Source organism: Schistocerca cancellata, chromosome 2 (genome assembly GCF_023864275.1).
Source record: "Schistocerca cancellata isolate TAMUIC-IGC-003103 chromosome 2, iqSchCanc2.1, whole genome shotgun sequence".
NCBI classification, from domain to species: domain Eukaryota; kingdom Metazoa; phylum Arthropoda; class Insecta; order Orthoptera; family Acrididae; genus Schistocerca; species Schistocerca cancellata.
Genome location: NC_064627.1, coordinates 199,254,875 through 199,273,353, shown reverse-complemented (window position 1 = coordinate 199,273,353; position 18,479 = coordinate 199,254,875). Strand labels below are relative to the sequence as shown.

Genomic DNA, 18,479 nt, shown 5'->3' with positions numbered 1-18,479 from the left:
GACAGGCACATGCATGGCTGCTAGTGAGCATCCAGTCCTACACTTAAAGCCAGTCTATTGTTTATATGCTGAGGTGGTTGCCACTAGATACAGTCTTGAATACTCAACAGCAAAACGCGCATTTTCAGCCCCAACCTGTATTATTGCTAAAGTGATTTGAGAAGCAGTGAACTCACACTGATATTTGGCCACAAAACTAACACGACCTGTACCCAACAGAAGATGTATGAAATACTATTGAGCACCATCTCTACATCCATAAATCACCGATCCGTAATTTATGGGAATTGCGTGATTTGGGAGTCGACGTTTGGTGCAACATGCCTCTGAAAATCTATCGAGCTCTTCTCCAATCCACCGTGTACAGAATTGCTACTGTATTGTATTCCAAAGATGAACTAAAATGTTATTAAATAAGTGGTCACAATGTTTTGGCTTATCAATGTATAGGAGACTGGCAAAATGGCCTCAGGCTTCAAGAAGAACATCATAATTCCAATTCCAATGAAGGTAAGTGCTAACAGATATGAATATTACCCAACTATTGGTGCAATAAGTCGTGGCTGGAAAACACTGGCATGAAATGTGTAAAGAGGAAGATGCTGATATCAGGGAAGGTCAATTAGTGTAGTGCAGAATGTTGGGACACACAAGGCAATGTTGGCCAAATAAAGATTTTTGCCTTTCTTTGGTCTTATCTGTTAAGATAAGCCATAGGACCAACATTGCCTTGTGTGTCCCAACGCTCACTAAAAATGGGCACAACTACTGGGAGACAGGACTGGACTGAATGGAAGGTGACTGAGGAACTCCTATTTCAATATCTGCAAGAGCTCCTTGGCGGCATATCCTAGACGGGGTCTTGCATTGTTGTGGAGCAGAATGACTTCACGGTGAGTCGCCTGGCCATTTAGATATGATCGTTTTGCAAGGGGTGGTCAAGGTTTGTGAACATTGATAAACATTCAGCATTATCCTACGCTGCAGGGAATTCGGTCAGAAGTGGGATCCTTTTCTTCAAAGAAGGTGAGCATAACCTTTCTTGCACTTGTGTGGATAGCTTAGAACTGGTTGAGTGGCAATTGGCCGTGCATGCTTCCACCGGCGACTTTGTCCCTTTGACTCAGCTTTGAAGTGACAACAACGTCTTGTCTCCAGGCAACACTTATGATAGGCACTCATTTCCTTCATCAGTACAGTACTGCTTATGTTCATGAGAGTGTCCATTTGACAGGCTTTCTGTGATGGTTGAAGATCGTGAGGGACCCAATGGTTGCACACTTTGCAAAATTTCAGTCTGTCCTTGATGATCACACAAACACTTCCGACACTCAATCTGACCTCTGCTGTGATGGCTGCTACCTTAACAGTTTTGAATAATGAGGACATTCCCCTGCTGTACAATGGCATCGATAATGTGGTGTAGCATTCCAGACCAACTGGTCAATGGCACACCTCCCACCCTTCCCTGAATTGCTTGTGACACACCTTGGCCCCTGCAACAGATAAGCAGTGCTCTCTGTGCCATTCTTCAATGGGTTTCCATTCACTGCACTACTATTGCTATCAGAAAAACACTAAACACACTAGCTCCTCTTCTGATGCCTCCATTTCACCGTTTCCCACATGACTGCGTGCAGTGGATGGTTAACACATCTATATGTTTGCTCTATCATCATATGGGTGTGCTCTCGTGTCCCTCTAGCTGTGAGTAGGGGGCCTCAGCACTCCAGAGGTTTTTATTTTACAGCCTACAGTTTGTTTCTTTTTGAATGCACCTTATACATTTGGAGAAAGCTTGTGACAATGTTCTTTGGAATACACTCTTTGAAATTCTGATTGTAGCAGGGATAAAATACAGGAAGGAAAGGTTATCTACAACTTGTACAGAACCAAGATTGTCGTTATAAGAGTCTAAGGACATAAAATGGATGCAATATTGAGAATTGAGTAAGGCAGGTTTGTAGCTTAAGTCCGATCTTATTCAGTCTGTACACAGAGAATCAATACAGGAAACCAACAAGAAATTTGGAAAAGGAATTAACACTGAGGGGGAAGAAATAAAAAGAGGTTGATGGCATTGTAATTTTGTCAAAGGTGGCAAAGGACTCAAACGAACAGTTCAGTGGAATGAAAAGTATCTTGAAAAGAGGTTATAAAAAGAACATTAACAAAATAAAACAAGGGTACAGGAATGTAGTCAAATTAAATCAGGCTGTGAAGTGGGATTAGATTCAGTAATGAAACAATGAAAGTAATAGGTGAGTTTCGCTATTTGGGCATAAACGTAACTGATGGCAGAAGTGAAAAGAATATAAAATACAGACTGGAAACAGCACAAAAAGATAAATTCTTTAACATCAAATATAAATTTAACTTTCTGGAAGTCTTTACTGAAGGTATTTTTGTGGAGTGCAGTCTTGTATGGAAGTGAAACAGTTTTGACAAAAAAGGAATAGAAGGTTCTCAGACTTAGTGTTACAGAAGAATGTTGATTACATGGGTAGATCGAATCACTAATGAGGAGGTACTGAACTGAAGTGGAGAGAAAAGAAATTTGTGGAATAACTTTCCTGAAAAAAGATTAGTTGATAGGACTTGCCCCTAGACATCAGGACTCATTGATTTGGTAATGTAGGAAAGCATGGAAAAAGAAAACTGTAAAAAGAGCACAGCATGAATATCCTAAAGTGCCAAGGAAGGTGATGTAGGTGTGCATATTCAAATACAGAGATATGTAAACCGGTAGAACACTGCACTGCGGTCGGTAACGCCGATATGAGACGACAAGCGTTTGGCGCGGTTGTTAGTTTGCTTACTGCTACTACAATGGCAGGTTTCAAAATTTAAGTGAGTTTGAATGTGGTGTGTTATAGTCGGCGCACGAGCCATGGGACACATCATCTCCAAAGTAGCGATGAAGTGGGGATCTTGCTGTATGACCATTTGATGCTGGGCCATCAACAAGTGTCGGCATGCTAACCATTCAACGAAACATCATTGATATGGGCTTCTGGAACCGAAGGCCTACTCGTTGCCTGGCAGGACAAATCTCATTTCAAATTGTATCAAGCGGATTTACATGTATGGGTATGGAGACAACCTCATGGATCCATGGACCCTGCATGTCAGCAGGGCACTGTTCAAGCTGGTGGAAGCTCTGTAAAGGTGTGGGACGTGCAGTTGGAATGATATGGAACCCCCGATATGTCTAGATACGACTTTGTCAGGTGATACGTACATAAGCATCCTGTCTGATCATCTGCATCCATTCATGTCCACTGTGCATTCCGATGGACTTGGGCAATTCCAGCAGGACAATGCGACATCCCACATGTCCAGAATTACTACAGAGTGGCTCCAGGGACACACTTCTGAGTTTAAACACTTCCGCTGGCCACCAAACTCCTCAGACATGAATATTATTGAGCACATCTGGGATGCCTTGCAACATGCTGTTCAGAAGAGATCTCCATCCCCTCCTACACTTACATATTTATGAACAGCACTGCTCGATTCATTCCCTCCAGCAGTACTTCAGACATTAGTCGAGCCCATGCCAAGTCATGTTGCAGCGCATCTGTGTACTCGCAGGAGCACTACACGATATTAGGCAGGTGTACCAGTTTCTTTGGCTCTTCATTGTAGTAAGCAGGTTCAAATGGGTGTAGGTTTTGCTAGTTAAGCATACATGAAGAGGCTTGCCCACAATAAACTATAATGGAGAACTGTATCAAACCAGTCTTTGCACTGAAGACCATGATGGCAGCAGCAGCAACAACACATGCACCACCTTCATGGTAACGTCTGTACTGTGCACCAGCACAATGGCAGCAGAGCCCACTGATTGAATTATGGAATTGGAAGACTTGGCAAGAGAAGTACAAATGGCAGCACTTATCCTCACACAATGTGCAAATATTCCAAGATTATATTCATAGTATCCTGTGCAGTGAGGTCATACAACGGTAATGTTGGTGATATCATGTCCAGATAGGGATACAGATCAGCAACTTGATTGGTGCCATTTGAGACATGTAGACTGTGCACCAACACTGTCTGCTCTTGAGGAGAATTACTCATACCTCACGTGTAAAGGTGCCGATTTGGTAAGTAAATAAATCTTCCAAATAGAATGAGTCATATGATTTTTTATTAGTCATGTCACACAAATTTTATTTCCTCAACTATTAGATAACCAACGCAATGGAGAAAAAAGGGCAGAAGCAATTTCACTTTAAGACTACATCCCACTCCAGCACAAAGTGAAATTTTTATCAGCTAGGTTGATTAACTTACAGAATCAAATGGATTACACTCTGAGCTGCAAAATGCATAAAAATTTATAATTTAAAATCTGAGAAATTATTCATCTGAACAAATAGCTTCACTTTAATGAAGCGAAGTAGGATTTTTGAAAGACGTTGCTGTCATAAATATTAACCTAAAAACTCCTTATCTTACCTAAAGAGCTTTCACCAGCCTCATTAGTTGACATTCTAGCCACGTGATCAACACCAATCCGTTCTGCTTCCTCTGTAGCCAACGTATAATGCAACTCCACAAAGAGCATAGTGGCTTCACCACCTACCAGATCTATGACTGACTCATACATCGCAACTGGAAGCTGCAAATAAATAAAGATGATAAAGGCAACCTTGATACATTATTAACAGTACAATTCTTAATCAAAAATTTAAAAAAAATGCATTTTAACCAAAGAGTGACCATACTTACGTCACTGTGCCTAGCTTGTGGGTTTAACTTTAGCAGTACAGGACTTTCATTAATCTGACAAATCTGCTTGTGAATCTTGATATCCTTATCATCTGGTTGATCACCAGTTGTATACCATCCCAAGAAGTCCATATCACTGAATACCTGTTTAACTGATCAAAATGTTTGAAATTTGTAATGAAAATGCTCAAAATATTAGAATTCTAAAACTTATCTAAAACCATAATACTGTGGCACACTATGGAAAAATTAAAACTGTATGTGATTAATGTGATTACTTTTTTTTATATAATGTAGATATAACTAAACAAAGATGATAATATGTTAAATAGAGAAATCAGCGCACTCATTTATTTATAAAAATGATTATTCAGAATGCCAAGAACCAGCAGCAGCTGTTAGGTTGTGTGTGTGTGTGTGTGTGTGTGTGTGTGTGTGTGTGTGTGTGAGAGAGAGAGAGAGATACAACAGAACAATATTACTGCTAGAATAGTTGCATTTTGTTAGCAAACTATAACAGAAGTTATATACACAACTGTAATTGTTGTAGGTTCACAGTCTTGTAAAAATTCTGTGAATGACTTCATTTTTGCCATTGGCTATACATTTATTAAAATCCACTATTGCAATTTCAACCTTTTGGTCATTTTTAAGTGGGTAACAGTTGCTGTATGCACAGCAGCGGTATGGTGTTTGTTACTTATGTATGCAGTGACACAAGCTTTATGTCATGTGTTCTTATCCGGTCTGTCATACAATGATGGTGTATGTGACTATGATTGACATGAGGACTACAGTCTAATGCCATTTTTATTTATTTTACTGCTGACTACAGCTGTGATTACACTGCCTGTTACCCACTTGAGAGTGACCAAAAGGTTGAAATTGCAACTGCAGATTGTAATAAAAGTAAAGTCAATGGTGAAAATTAAGTCTATTTTTGAAAGTTATCAGTCAATTACTGACTATGTCAATAAACAACTTAGTCATGTTTATACAACTGATCACTGCATTCTGTGGATGAGTCCCATGCTCTGTAATAACAACCTCAGTATTTGATGTTGCTGAGCAAGGATCATACAATAATTTTTAAATGAACACACCAGCATTTGACTGTATTAGTTTTTATTTAACTACAACCCAGGTTTTGGCCTTTTATGTGGTTTTCGAGTCATTGAGTTTATGTCATAAATATATATACACTGCAAAACATAAAGTTCAAAATTGGACACAAATTAAGAAAAATATTCACTCCCCACGGAATGCCAGATGTAAAATAATCTTGTAAAAAGACCAGTAAACAATAGTGGGAGCAAATCATATTTACTAAAAACAGGTTTACTTTAATAAATAAAAGATGATGCACTATCAAAACGACTCAAGGACATGTGTTCATCTTTTATATACCAAAGTAAACCTGTTTTTATTAAATATGATGTGCTCCCACTATTATTTGCTGATCTTTTTACAAAATGATGGCTTTTACAACACATTTCGTGGGGAGTGAATATTTTTCTTAATTTATGGCCAATTTTGAGCTTGATGTCCTGAAATGTATGTTAAGGACACAAACTCAATCACTTGAGAATGGCGAAAACCTGTGTTGTTGTTAAACAAACAACAATACAGTCAAATGACAATGTGATCATTTAAAAAGAGACTTCAGTATTGTTCAGTTTAATAAAAACAAGCATGATATAGAATATAAAATTTGCACATGGAATATGACAGTGTATCGTGGCAGAGCACAGGATTGAAATATGCTGAAAACATGGCTTCTGCAGTTGTTCTGTCACTCCATCTTTACCTGAATTAACAACAATTATATTGGGGGGGGGGGGGGGGAGGAGAAGGAAATAGTTTTTGAGGAACAGTTTGCAAAAACTGAGTGGGTTTGCCTAAAGATGTGACAAGAAACTGAATAAAGGTGAGGAAACTGTAACATACACAGCAGATGGTAGTATTATGTTTATGAATTGGAAAGGAACACGTGAGGCAATACTGACCCTATGACTTATCTTAGAAGATAGATTCAGGAAAGGCAAACCTATGTTTCTAGCATTTGTAGACTTAGAGAAAGCTTTTGACAATGTTCACTGGAATACTTCTCTATCAAATTCTGAAGGTGGCAGGGGTGAAATACAGGGAGCGAAAGGCTATTTACAATTTGTACAGAAACCAGTTGGCAATTATAACGAGTCGAGGAGTGTGAAAGAGAAGCAGTGGTTGTAGCCTATCCCAAATGTTATTCAATCTGTGTAATGAGCAAGCAGTAAAGGAAACAAAAGAAAAATTTGGAGTAGGAATTAAAATCCATGGAGAAGAAATAAAAACTTTGAGGTTTGCTGATGACATTGTAATTCTGTCAGAGACAGGAAAGGACCTGGAATAGCAGTTGAATGGAATGGACAGTGTTTTGGAAGGAGGATATAAGATGAACATCAACAAAAGCAAAACAAGGATAATGGAATGTAGTCGAATTAAATTGGGTGATGCTGTGGGAATTAAGATTAGGAAATGAGACACTTACAGTAGTATATGAGTTTTGCTATTTGGGGGGGGGGGGGGGCAAAATAACTGATGAAGTAGAGAGGATATAAAATGTAGACTGGCAATGGCAAGGAAAGTGTTTCTGAAGAAGAGAAATTTGTTAACATCGAGTATAGATTTAAGTGTCAGGAATTCGTTTCTGAAAGTATTTGTATGGAGTGTAGCCATGTATGGAAGTGAAACATGGACGATAAATAATTTGGACAAGAAGGGAATAGACACTTTTGAAATGTGGTGCTACAGAAGAATGCTGAAGATTAGATGGGTAGATCATGTAACTAATGAGGTGGTACCAAATAGAATTGGGGAGAAGAGGAATTTGTGGCACAACTTTACTAGAAGAAGGGATCGGTTGATAGGACATGTTCTGAGGCATCAAAGGATCACCAATTTAGTACTGAAGGACAGTGTGGAGAGTGAAAATTGTAGAGGGAGACCAAGAGATGAATACAATAAGCAGATTCAGAAGAATGTAGGTTGCAGTAGGTGCTTGGAGATGATGAAGCTTGCACAGGATAGAGTAGCATGGAGAGCAGCATCAAACCAGTCTCTGGACTGGAGACAACAACAACAACAACAACACGCAAAAAATACACAGTTATTACAAATCCTAATCACATAGCAGAGGAGCTTGGGGATGGGAATGATAAAATAAGCTATGAAATTAATGGAGGAAAGAGAGGGATTGGTGTTCAAAGTCAAATTAATGACAAGATCACAAAGAGAGAGAGCACAAGCTCAGAACCCAACAAGGATAGGAAGCAAACCCACCAATTTCTTTACAGTGAACTCATCAGGGAATTTTTCTTAAGCAGTTTATGGGAACCACAGAAAATCTAAATCTTGAAAGGTAGACAGGAATTTGAATCCAAATTATTGGTAGAACAATCCAGTATTCACCTCAACTAATTTGAGGAAACTGCAGGAAACGAAAAGCTGAATGAAAGGCAAGGTTAAACACAGCTCCCCCATACAGTGCAGGCACTGGGCCATTATTGCCAAGGACTTTCTGTTTAATACACTGCACCAGGAAATATCTAAAGTTATGCGAACATCCAACACTTATCACATTACTATAGGATGAGTACTATACTGAAATACACAATTTGTAAGGAAATGGTCATCTTTACTTTTGTGCTTTGTAAATAAAAAATGCCTTCTCTTGCTACACTGTATTTCATTTCTCCCAGGCACGTTTCACCTTTTTTCACTTTAAGGCACCATCAGTGGAATAGTTGTTAGCTTTTCTGCCTTACTGATGATGCCTTAAAAGTAAAAAAAAAAGCAAAAATGCCTGGGAGAAATAAAATACAATGCAACAAGAGAAGGATTTTTTTATTTACAAAACAAATATTTCTGTGATTGCTGTGGAGGATGACCATACAAACAAACTCATTATTTACTTTTATGCTTGCAAACTGCAAGAGTCCCCTAAGCAATGTTACACTAGCCAATCTGAAGCCAGAATGTAAACCATAATCTTCCGGAAATGTCTCAGACACCACAGGAATTGTTCCTTTGCTTCAGAGTAGAAGAAGTATATTAGCACCCCACAACAACAGAACGCATCACATCACTCTAGGTGTTTTAAATTGCTTCTTCTACACTCTCAGAATTATAAAATCACCTTAAGCAACGGATGCTAGCAGTAAGCACCTTATACTCTGGTCAAGACTTAGATGACAATGATTGGGTCAATTTTACGAATAGTTCATGTCGACGGCAATGTGATAATTCCCTTCATGAACCCCAAACATGATTCCAGCTTGCCAGCAATGTAATAACCTTTCTCATAGCACAAGGAACCCATGAACTTGATTGATGAGCATTCCAGAGAAATTCAATGCAGAAAGCACCATGGGAACTTATAGTAAATGGTGAATATAACTTCACATCAAATGGTTCAAATGGCTCTGAGCACTATGGGACTTAACTGCTGTGGTCATCAGTCCCCTAGAACTTCGAACTACTTAAACCTAACTAACCTAAGGACATCACACACATCACACCTAGAACCGCTCGGCCACAACTTCACATCAAACAATAAGCACAATTACTGTATTATACAGTCAAAATATAACAAAGATTACTTACACTGTTCTTCCTTTGTATTGTAATAATCTCTATCAATTATTATGTCTCCTGCAATGACACTGAACAGAAGTTCAAAGGAGTTCATAATTTCTAAATTACGTCCCTTCTGTTTACCAATCAGAGCACCAATAACTGTAAAAAGCAAATAAAGTTAGAACACAAGTTCTAAATAAGACAACCAGTTAAAAGAACACAAATATCCATGTATTACACAGATACAACCACTATTCGTGTTTATCTTAACAGGAAGAACTATTGCCAGTGGTAGAAAGTATTATTTTTAATCTAGCACCCTAAGTGTGCAATGAAACCGACAAAGCCAGTTTCTACAAACACGCAAACAATAATATTTATTTTTACATTAATAAAATTAAGAATTTTGACTTCACAAAATATGTACAAATCTGTTCCAATGACAGAGTAATCAAATTGTTCCTAGGACACATTTTTCAACTTTAAACACACATGATCTAATGAATTTAAATACACCTACACGGTAGTCTGAAGTAGCACCTTGCATCTTCATGACAGCAGTGATGTGTCAGCAAGATTCTAAAGGGGATCCACACTGATACAGACTTTCTAGCTGTTGTCCAAAGCTCACACAGTTCAGGTTCCACATGTGCTTCAGAGGCTTGAGGTCATTTTAAATAGGCCATCACACAATCACTCAAGTCCATGGAGCAGTTATCAAACCATATCAAGAATTGGAGATCAATCGAGTGACGCCTTTTCCTACAGAAAGTAAAACAGACCTGTTGAGGAACAAATGGACGCATGTAATCAAACTCCATGTCCAAATCTATTCCGCCACTGAGATATGATAGCACATTTATCATTGTCTCCATTTCATTCTGTGTAAACCCCCCTGCCCCATTCACACGAGAACACTTCAACCATCAGCCAGAATAGTGTGTTGCCAGTAAACAGGGTGTGGTTTTTAAAGCAATCCTTTTCTGCAATTAGTATGCACTAATGAATGACACAATTCTTCAGTCTAAGTGACCTTATATCTGGTGTTTTGGACATCTAATGGCAGTGTTCCTTCCTCCATCTTGAACTCTGGCCAGGAAGCAGAGGTAAGAGGTACCTAAGTCGGCAGCAGCTTCTGTATGCCATAAGGAGGGGGGGGGGGGAGGGGGGGGAGAGATTAGTTGGGTAGTTCTGCGCACTGGTTGTTATTATCCAGCACTGAATTGGGAAGTAATTTGCTTCGCAGTGTTACAGACTGAGATAGTCACCTCGAACCACCCCATACATCATGGAGACTAAAGTGCTCTTTTTTTCAACACAGAAGCTAAATCTAATTCAGCAGTTCAACGTTTCTCCATGAAGCTATACTACATCCACTATGTAATTTCCAAAATTCCAGATTGCTCCTTGCATAAAAAAGTAAATGGACTACCGCCCAAATTAGTGCACTATCCCATGGAAGTAATTTGAACTTCCAGGTTGCACAATGGCTGCAGATCCTGGTAGTTTGCGCATGTAAATGATTAAGGTAAAGTGCCTTTTTCTCACGGATCAGCCCCATCATCAGAATGCATTCAGGATTCATTTATTCATTTGCAGGACAAACAAATGTATTCAATAGTTTCATCTTTTTTTGTTTAACTTACAGTATCCAAATGTTTTCAAGTGTTACACAACGCCTTCAATAAGTGGACAGTAAAGGGTCACATGATTAAATCTACAGCTTTCAGATGACATGAATTCAGCCACTGCAGGAATGAGTGGGCAGATCCTAGGTTTTTTGTTCAAAAATTTTAAATAAAGAAGTAAACTCACAGTACAGTTGGATTCTTCATCCATTTGTTTTTGTACCTGCCAATCCTAATAATTGCTGTGATGCATTTTTCCACTATTTTATCAACATTACTATCTTCATATAAAACTATGATGTAGCACTGTTTTCATAACAACATTCTACAATAGATGTTGAACTACGGTGTGTCATTCCCATTTCATACCCCCCACAAAAATCTTAAAATCCTGAAGAAGTTAAAATTCTGATACTCTGCAACAGCATCCCCAGAGACTAATGTTTGATGATGTTTGCTCAAAAAACCTGTCACAATTACTAAGCAGAAATATTTTCCTACCTTTCTTAACACTCCCTGTAACAATATAGTTATTAACGCAGTAACAGCCTTACGGTCACTGACTGCCTCCTCCACACTGAACTGAATCGAAAAGTTTGAGTCTCTGACTTACCAGGAGGTGAAAGATGATTTTCTCTTGAGGGGACACACTAATTAATTGCTCACAGTAATTTTAAAGTGCTTGCATAATTTTTCCCTTCTGCTAGAGAACTGAGCACTTAAGGAGCCAGGTGGTAAGATAGTGACAAGAAGTGGGGCACACTGGTACTGCCACAAATTTCTTCATGCATGTTCCTATTCTTCTTAACTGAAAATTCTTGCTTCCTCTTTAATACTTACCATGTTTCATTTGAGATTATCTTCTGCTTTCTTCATACCACATCTTTTGCTGTTTGGCGAAGTATGTTTGTTAAATAACTGCCAATTCTGTCTATGCTATAATCTTCATTTCCTATAACATACTATTCTTAAATAAATTCTCATTGTGTACATATCTGATTTTCTACCTAAGAAGTTTATTTCTTCCTAGCTTTGTACGTTTACAGTCACTTGAATATTCAACATGTTTAGAAATGTAACAGGCTGCACAATTCCTTTATTATTTGGCAAAATACAGTTAGTTTTCTTTGTAATTCTATTTGTTTCTTGGCCGCTTTGTACAACTTCTGTAATTTTTGGTTATTGTAACCATAGTGTCCCACTGAAGAATTCTTCAATTTTTGTCCCCTCTTTTTGCATGCTGGCACTATCATCTTGTAGTGGAATTTATCATCATTTATGCATTTCACAAACTTTTTGCACAGTTATTCCATTTCCTTATTAGAAAACAAGCACTTTGGTGCTTAGACTTTAATGACTTCCATAGATTATCTTGTGTTCTTTTTAAACCATATATTGTTATGTTCCTTCAATATCTGTAATTTTGTTTTAACCAGCGGAAAAATGCTGTTGTTGGAGCGCTAAAAGACTAATATGTTCCTCTTTAAGAAGGACTGACAGAAAAATGAGGAACCAGCTGCCTCAAACCCCATTCCACCTTCCTCTCCAAATATTTTAGTATGCGAACATATTTGTGCTCTTTTTAAAACAGAACTCACTAAATCCCATTACTCTCCTGCTGTAGTTAAGCCTTCACACTCAGCATCTCCCACTCACTGCCAGGGTCATTATAAATAAACTTTCCCTACTTGAGCCAGAGTAGACTGGAAACTATTTACCATATGGGTACCCAACTTTGTAGGAATGATGTCCAGACTGCGTACTGCAGAATTTGTATTGTTAATAGTGTTGTTGTCATGACTTGCCATTAAGCGTCAGTACTGGTACGGCAATGTAGACTTTAAAGACAGCATCAGTGTGCACTGAATTTGCAGACAGTCAACATGGGTCTGGACAAAGTCAATGGAGCGTTGATCGTAAAGCTTTTTTATCAAAACCAACAGCAATAGTACTGATGCACTTTGCGAGCTTTGACACATTAAAAGAATACGAAGAGGTCCTCTTCCTTCACTAGTGTTGGAGAACGTGATTCGGAAGTTCCAGTTAACTGGCGATTTGGGAATTGCTCCTAGGAGAAGCCGACGGCCAACTGCACCAAAAATTGTTGAAGAAGTTACTGTTGCTATGGCTGAGCATGCTGGACGCAACATGCTATCTTCAAGCAGTGCACAAACTGTGTCACGACAGCTGAAGATTCCATGGCCCACCTTTCGAAAAGTGCAGCAAACAGTTATGAAGTGGTATTTCCAGTGTGGTTCCACATTGCCATGGATGCCTCTCTTCTTCTGTTTTTCTTTCCTACTGCCACTGTCTCCACCATCCCTTGGCAGCTCAAACACAACGGAGGGGTATATGTTGAGAGGCCAGACAACAAACGTGTGGTTCCTGAATAGGGGCAGCAGCCTTTTCAGTAGTTGCAGGGGCAACAGTCTGGATGATTGACTGATCTGGCCTTTTAACAATAACCAAAACGGCCTTGCTGTTCTGGTACTGCCAACAGCTGAAAGCAAGGGGAAACTAGATCCGTAATTAATCCCGAGGGCATGCAGCTTTACTGTATGATTAAATTATGATCGCGTCCTCTTGGGTAAAATATTCCGGAGGTAAAATAGTCCCCCATTTGGATCTGCGGGTGTGGACTACTCAAGAGGATGTCGTTATCAGGAGAAAGAATACTGGCGTTCCACGGATCGGAGTGTGGAATGTCAGATCTCTTAATCGGCCAGGTAGGTTAGAAAATTTAAAAAGGGAAATGGATAGGTTAAAGTTATATATAGTGGGAATTAGTGAAGTTCGGTGGCAGGAGGAACAAGACTTTTGGTCAGGTGAATATAGGGTTATAAACACAAAATCAAATAGGGGTAATACAGGAGTAGTTTTAATATGAATTTAAAAAAAAAAAAAAAAAAAAAAAAAAAAAAAAAAAAAAAAAAAAAAAAAAGAAATAGGAGTACGGGTAAGCTATTAGAAACAGCATAGTGAACGCATTATTGTGACCAAGATAGACACGAAGCCCACGTCTACCACAGTAGTAGATGTTTATATGCCAACTAGATCTGCAGATGATGAAGAAATTGATGAAATGTATGATGAGATAAAAGAAATTATTCAGGTAGTGAAGGCAGACGAAAATTTAATAGTCATGGGTGACTGGAATTCGAGAGTAGGAAAAGAGAGAAGGAAACATAGTAGGTGAATATGGATTGGGGCTAAGAAATGAAAGAGGAAGCCGCCTGGTAGAATTTTGCGCAGAGCATAACTTAATCACAGCTAACACTTGGTTCAAGAATCATCAAAGAAGGTTGTATACATGGAAGAAGCCTGGAGCTACTAAAAGTATCATATAGATTATATAATGATAAGACAGAGATTTAGGAACCAGGTTTTAAATTGTAAGACATTTCCAGGGGCAGATGTGGACTCTGACCACAATCTATTGGTTATGAACTGTAGATTAAAACTGAAGAAACTGCAAAAAAGTAGGAATTTAAGGAGATGGGACCTGGATAAAATGAAAGAACCAGAGGTTGTACAGAGCTTAAGGCAGAGCATAAGGAAACAATTGACAGGAATGGGGGAAAGAAATACAGTAGAAAAAGAATGGGTAGCTTTGAGTGATGAAATAGTGAAGGCAGCAGAGGATCAAGTAGGTAAAAAGACGAGGGCTAGTAGAAACCCTTGGGTAACAGAAGAAATATTGAATTTAATTGATGAAAGGCGAAATAAAAATGCAGTAAATGAAGCAGGCAAAAAGGAATACAAACGTCTCAAAAATGATATTGCCAGGAAGTGCAAAATGGCTAAGCAGGGATGGCTAGAGGAAACATGTAAGGATGTAGAGGCTTATCTCACTAGGAGTAAGATAGGTACTGCCTACAGGAAAATTAAAGAGACCTTTGGAGAAAGGAGAACCATTTGCATGAATATCAAGAGCTTTGATGGAAACAAAGTTCTAAGCAAAGAAGGGAAAGCAGAAAAGGTGGAAGGAGTATAGAGGGTCTATACAAGGGTGATGTACTTGAGGACAATATTATGGAAATGGAAGAGAATGTAGATGAAAATGAAATGGGAGATATGATAATGCATGAAGAGTTTGACAGAGCACTGAAAGACCTGAGTCGAAACAAGGCCCTGGGAGTAGACACCATTCCATTAGAACTACTGACAGCCTTGGGAGAGCCAGCCCTGACAAAACTCTACCATCTGGTGAGCAAGATGTATGAGACAGGCAAAATACCCTCAGACTTCAAGAAGAATATAATAATTCCAATCCCAAAGAAAGCAGGTGTTGACAGATGTGAAAATTACCGAACTATCAGTTTAAGAAGCCACGGCTGCAAAATACTAACGCGAATTCATTACAGACGAATGGAAAAACTGATAGAAGGCGACCTCGGGGAAGATCAGTTTGGATTCCGTAGAAATGTTGGAACACGTGAGGCAATACTGACCCTACGACTTATCTTAGAAGAAAGATTAAGGAAAGGCAAACTTATGTTTCTAGCATTTGTAGATTTAGAGAAAGCTTATGACAATGTTGATTGGAATACTCTCTTTCAAATTCTGAAGGCGGCTTAGGGAAAAGAGGAATTTGTGGCACAACTTGACTAGAAGAAGGGATCGGTTGGTAGGACATGTTCTGAGACATCGAGGGATCACCAATTTAGTAGTGGAGGGCAGCATGGAGGGTAAAAATGGTAGAGGGAGACCAAGAAATGAATACACTAAGCAGATTTAGAAGGATGTAGGCTGCAGTAGATACTGGGAGATGAAGAAGCTTTCACAGGATAGAGTAGCATGGAGAGCTGCATCAAACCAGTCTCAGGACTGAAGACCACAACAACAACAACAACAACAACAACAACAACAACAACAACAACTTCTATCTCCACCCATCTCTCTCTCTCTCTCTCTCTCTCTCTCTCACACACACACACACACACACACACACAGTCACTGTCTCTCACTGAATATCAGTATCTCCTCTCTCTTTGGTTTCCAATGCTATTTTCTTCATCCAGCACTGTCTCCTCCCTCTTCCAACATCACTGTCTCTCTGCTCCTCTCTTCCAGCACAAACAACTGCAAATACAGTCATATGCAAAACTTTTGGTGAAGGAGGCAGAATGAGAATTAAGACAGCTGGATCTCCATTTTTCTGTTAGAGTTTTTTTAGAGAGGAACATATTCGCCTTATTTGTGTTCCGACAGGAGCATTTTTCCACTGGTTCCCTTCTTTTCTCTGGTACAGCTGAGAGTGCTGCTTATATAAATGCATTCTACAGGTCAATAAAGTTTTGTCAATTTATTTATGTACTTTGACACATTTATGTTCTTTGACATATATAGGGTTTACACAAAATCTTATGCTTTACATTTATTCTGGCTACTTGTGTAATCTTGGACTTCTTGCACGACAGCTCTACATCATTCCATAGTGCATCAGATCAGTCCTTCCTTAAATGCAGAGGGAGCCTAAATTTGTCAGACTCACTTCCTATGAAATTTGAGTGCCTAATTTATTTGCATAGTACACCACGTTTTGCAACAAACTGTTCCTAAACCTTGTGTACATATAGCACAAATTCAGACAATGTTTCCAAAACTCACCTAATCCTAAAGCACTACTTCTAAAATCCAACTTATCAAAGCTGGTGTTACTGTAACTGGAACATTTTCAAAGAATATTCAATGAAGGGAATGTTCTCACACAACTTTTGTGAAGTTAAGAGCTGTGTGTGCTTTCGAGTTTTTGGCATGCCACAGTAATTCAGCTCTAGGCTAGTGAGCAGTAGCTAGCAGCAGCTGTATCCCACTTGCATACAGCATTTAGTTTATTCATTTTTGTAAGGGTTTCTGTGAGGAAGTGAACAGTATCTATTTATCTGCACTGAGCAGTGTTTTCTTCTAAATGTTTCCAAATTTTTTGCATATGTTAATGACACATGAGCTGACTTTATAGAGTTGTGTTCAGTTCTTAACAGGAGCAGTAGCCAGAAGCTGGACAACTCAATCTGAATTAGTGAGCACTCCAAGAACTGTGGTCTTGTCACAGAGAAACGAGTGATAGTCAGAAACATCTACGTCTACATCCACATCTGCAGTGAAAAATGGCCTTTGTTTTTATTATTTCCACCCTAACTTGTGTACCATACCCCTGACACTCTCTACATCCTTTCGTGATAATACAAAATGTGCTGCTGCTCTCTGAACTTTTTTGATGTTCTTCATCTGCTGAGGAACACACACCACACAGCATTACTCTAGCAGAGGGCACAAGCATAGGGTAGGTAGTCTCTGTAGAGGATCTGTTGCACCTTCCAAGTGTTTTGCCAATAAAATGCAGTCTTTGGTTCACTTTCCCTACAATGTTACCTATGTGGTCCTTCCAATTTAAGCTGTTCGTAATTATAATCCCCAAGTATTTAATTGAATTGATACTCTTTAGATTTGTGTGGCTTATCGTGTAACCAGTATTTAGCAGGTTACTTTTAGCACTAAATGGGTGATCTCACACTTTCCATTATTTAGTCAACTGCCACTTTTTGCATCATATAGATATCTTGTCTAAATCAGTTTGCAGTTGGTTTTGAACTTTTGATGACTTCACTAGGTGATAAATAATAGCACCATCTGCAAATTATCTAAGAGGGGTGCTCAGATTGTCTCCTAAATCATTTGTATAAATTAGGAATAACACACCACACAAGACTCTCGCTAATCCGGCCATTCCTGGCACATATGGGTGCCGGATTAGTGGAAGTGGAAGATTATTGAGTGTCTGAAATTTATTTTATTCATTTATTTTGTTTTTTATTTATTTTGAAAACATAGGGGATATAGTGTGCTGTACTTTACTTAACTGAAGGATACAATTTTAAAACACAGATAATATATTTTCTTAAATCCAAACAAACATTAATTTTCAAAGAAAACTTAGTCTTGAGTGTATTCTGTACATAATTATACAGTCTTATCACTCACTATGAAACATGTCCCTAATTTTTAACTGTCGCAATGATGATGCGTGATGGTGGCATGCTTAATCATGCAACTGCTTAACAAGCATTACATCGGTACTGCATGTATCTGGTTGTTGCATAATGTACTCCAGGAAGACCTTGGCAGCTTCAGCACCAGCAGTGAGAGAAATCTTCATGCTTTCTCCTCCTGTGTCCTCCTCTTCATTACTTTCTTGCATGCTTTTGATTATTTCTTCATCTGTTAAAAGTTTGGCCTGTATCACAATTTTCCTCATTCAGCCACTTAGTAACATCTTCAGCATCAATTTCTTCTCCTCCCAGAATGTTGTGGAACATGTCAGTGTATAAAGTAATTGATAATTCCAAATTGACTGGCTTATTGCTGTCACTCACTACTGGATCCAACCCGGCATCAATGGATGGTCACAATTTTCTCCAGCTATTCATTATGGTAGCGTTCTCCACTTTATTCTATGCTTCAGCTGCTTGGAAAACAAAATCACGCATGTTAATT

The 18,479-nt window shown here is 38.7% G+C and overlaps 1 protein-coding gene across 1 annotated transcript in view; it reads right to left on the bottom strand.

Moving 5' to 3' along the window:
- Nucleotides 1-18,479, bottom strand: part of LOC126161520 (COP9 signalosome complex subunit 6) — a 37,461-nt gene that overhangs the window by 5,791 nt on the left and 13,191 nt on the right. The window contains exons 2-4 of the mRNA XM_049917428.1: nucleotides 9,382-9,513; nucleotides 4,738-4,889; nucleotides 4,465-4,627 (exon numbers count right to left, since the gene is read on the bottom strand). Of these exons, the coding sequence (XP_049773385.1) occupies nucleotides 4,465-4,627; nucleotides 4,738-4,889; nucleotides 9,382-9,513 (447 nt within the window). The remainder of the gene's footprint in view (nucleotides 1-4,464; nucleotides 4,628-4,737; nucleotides 4,890-9,381; nucleotides 9,514-18,479) is intronic.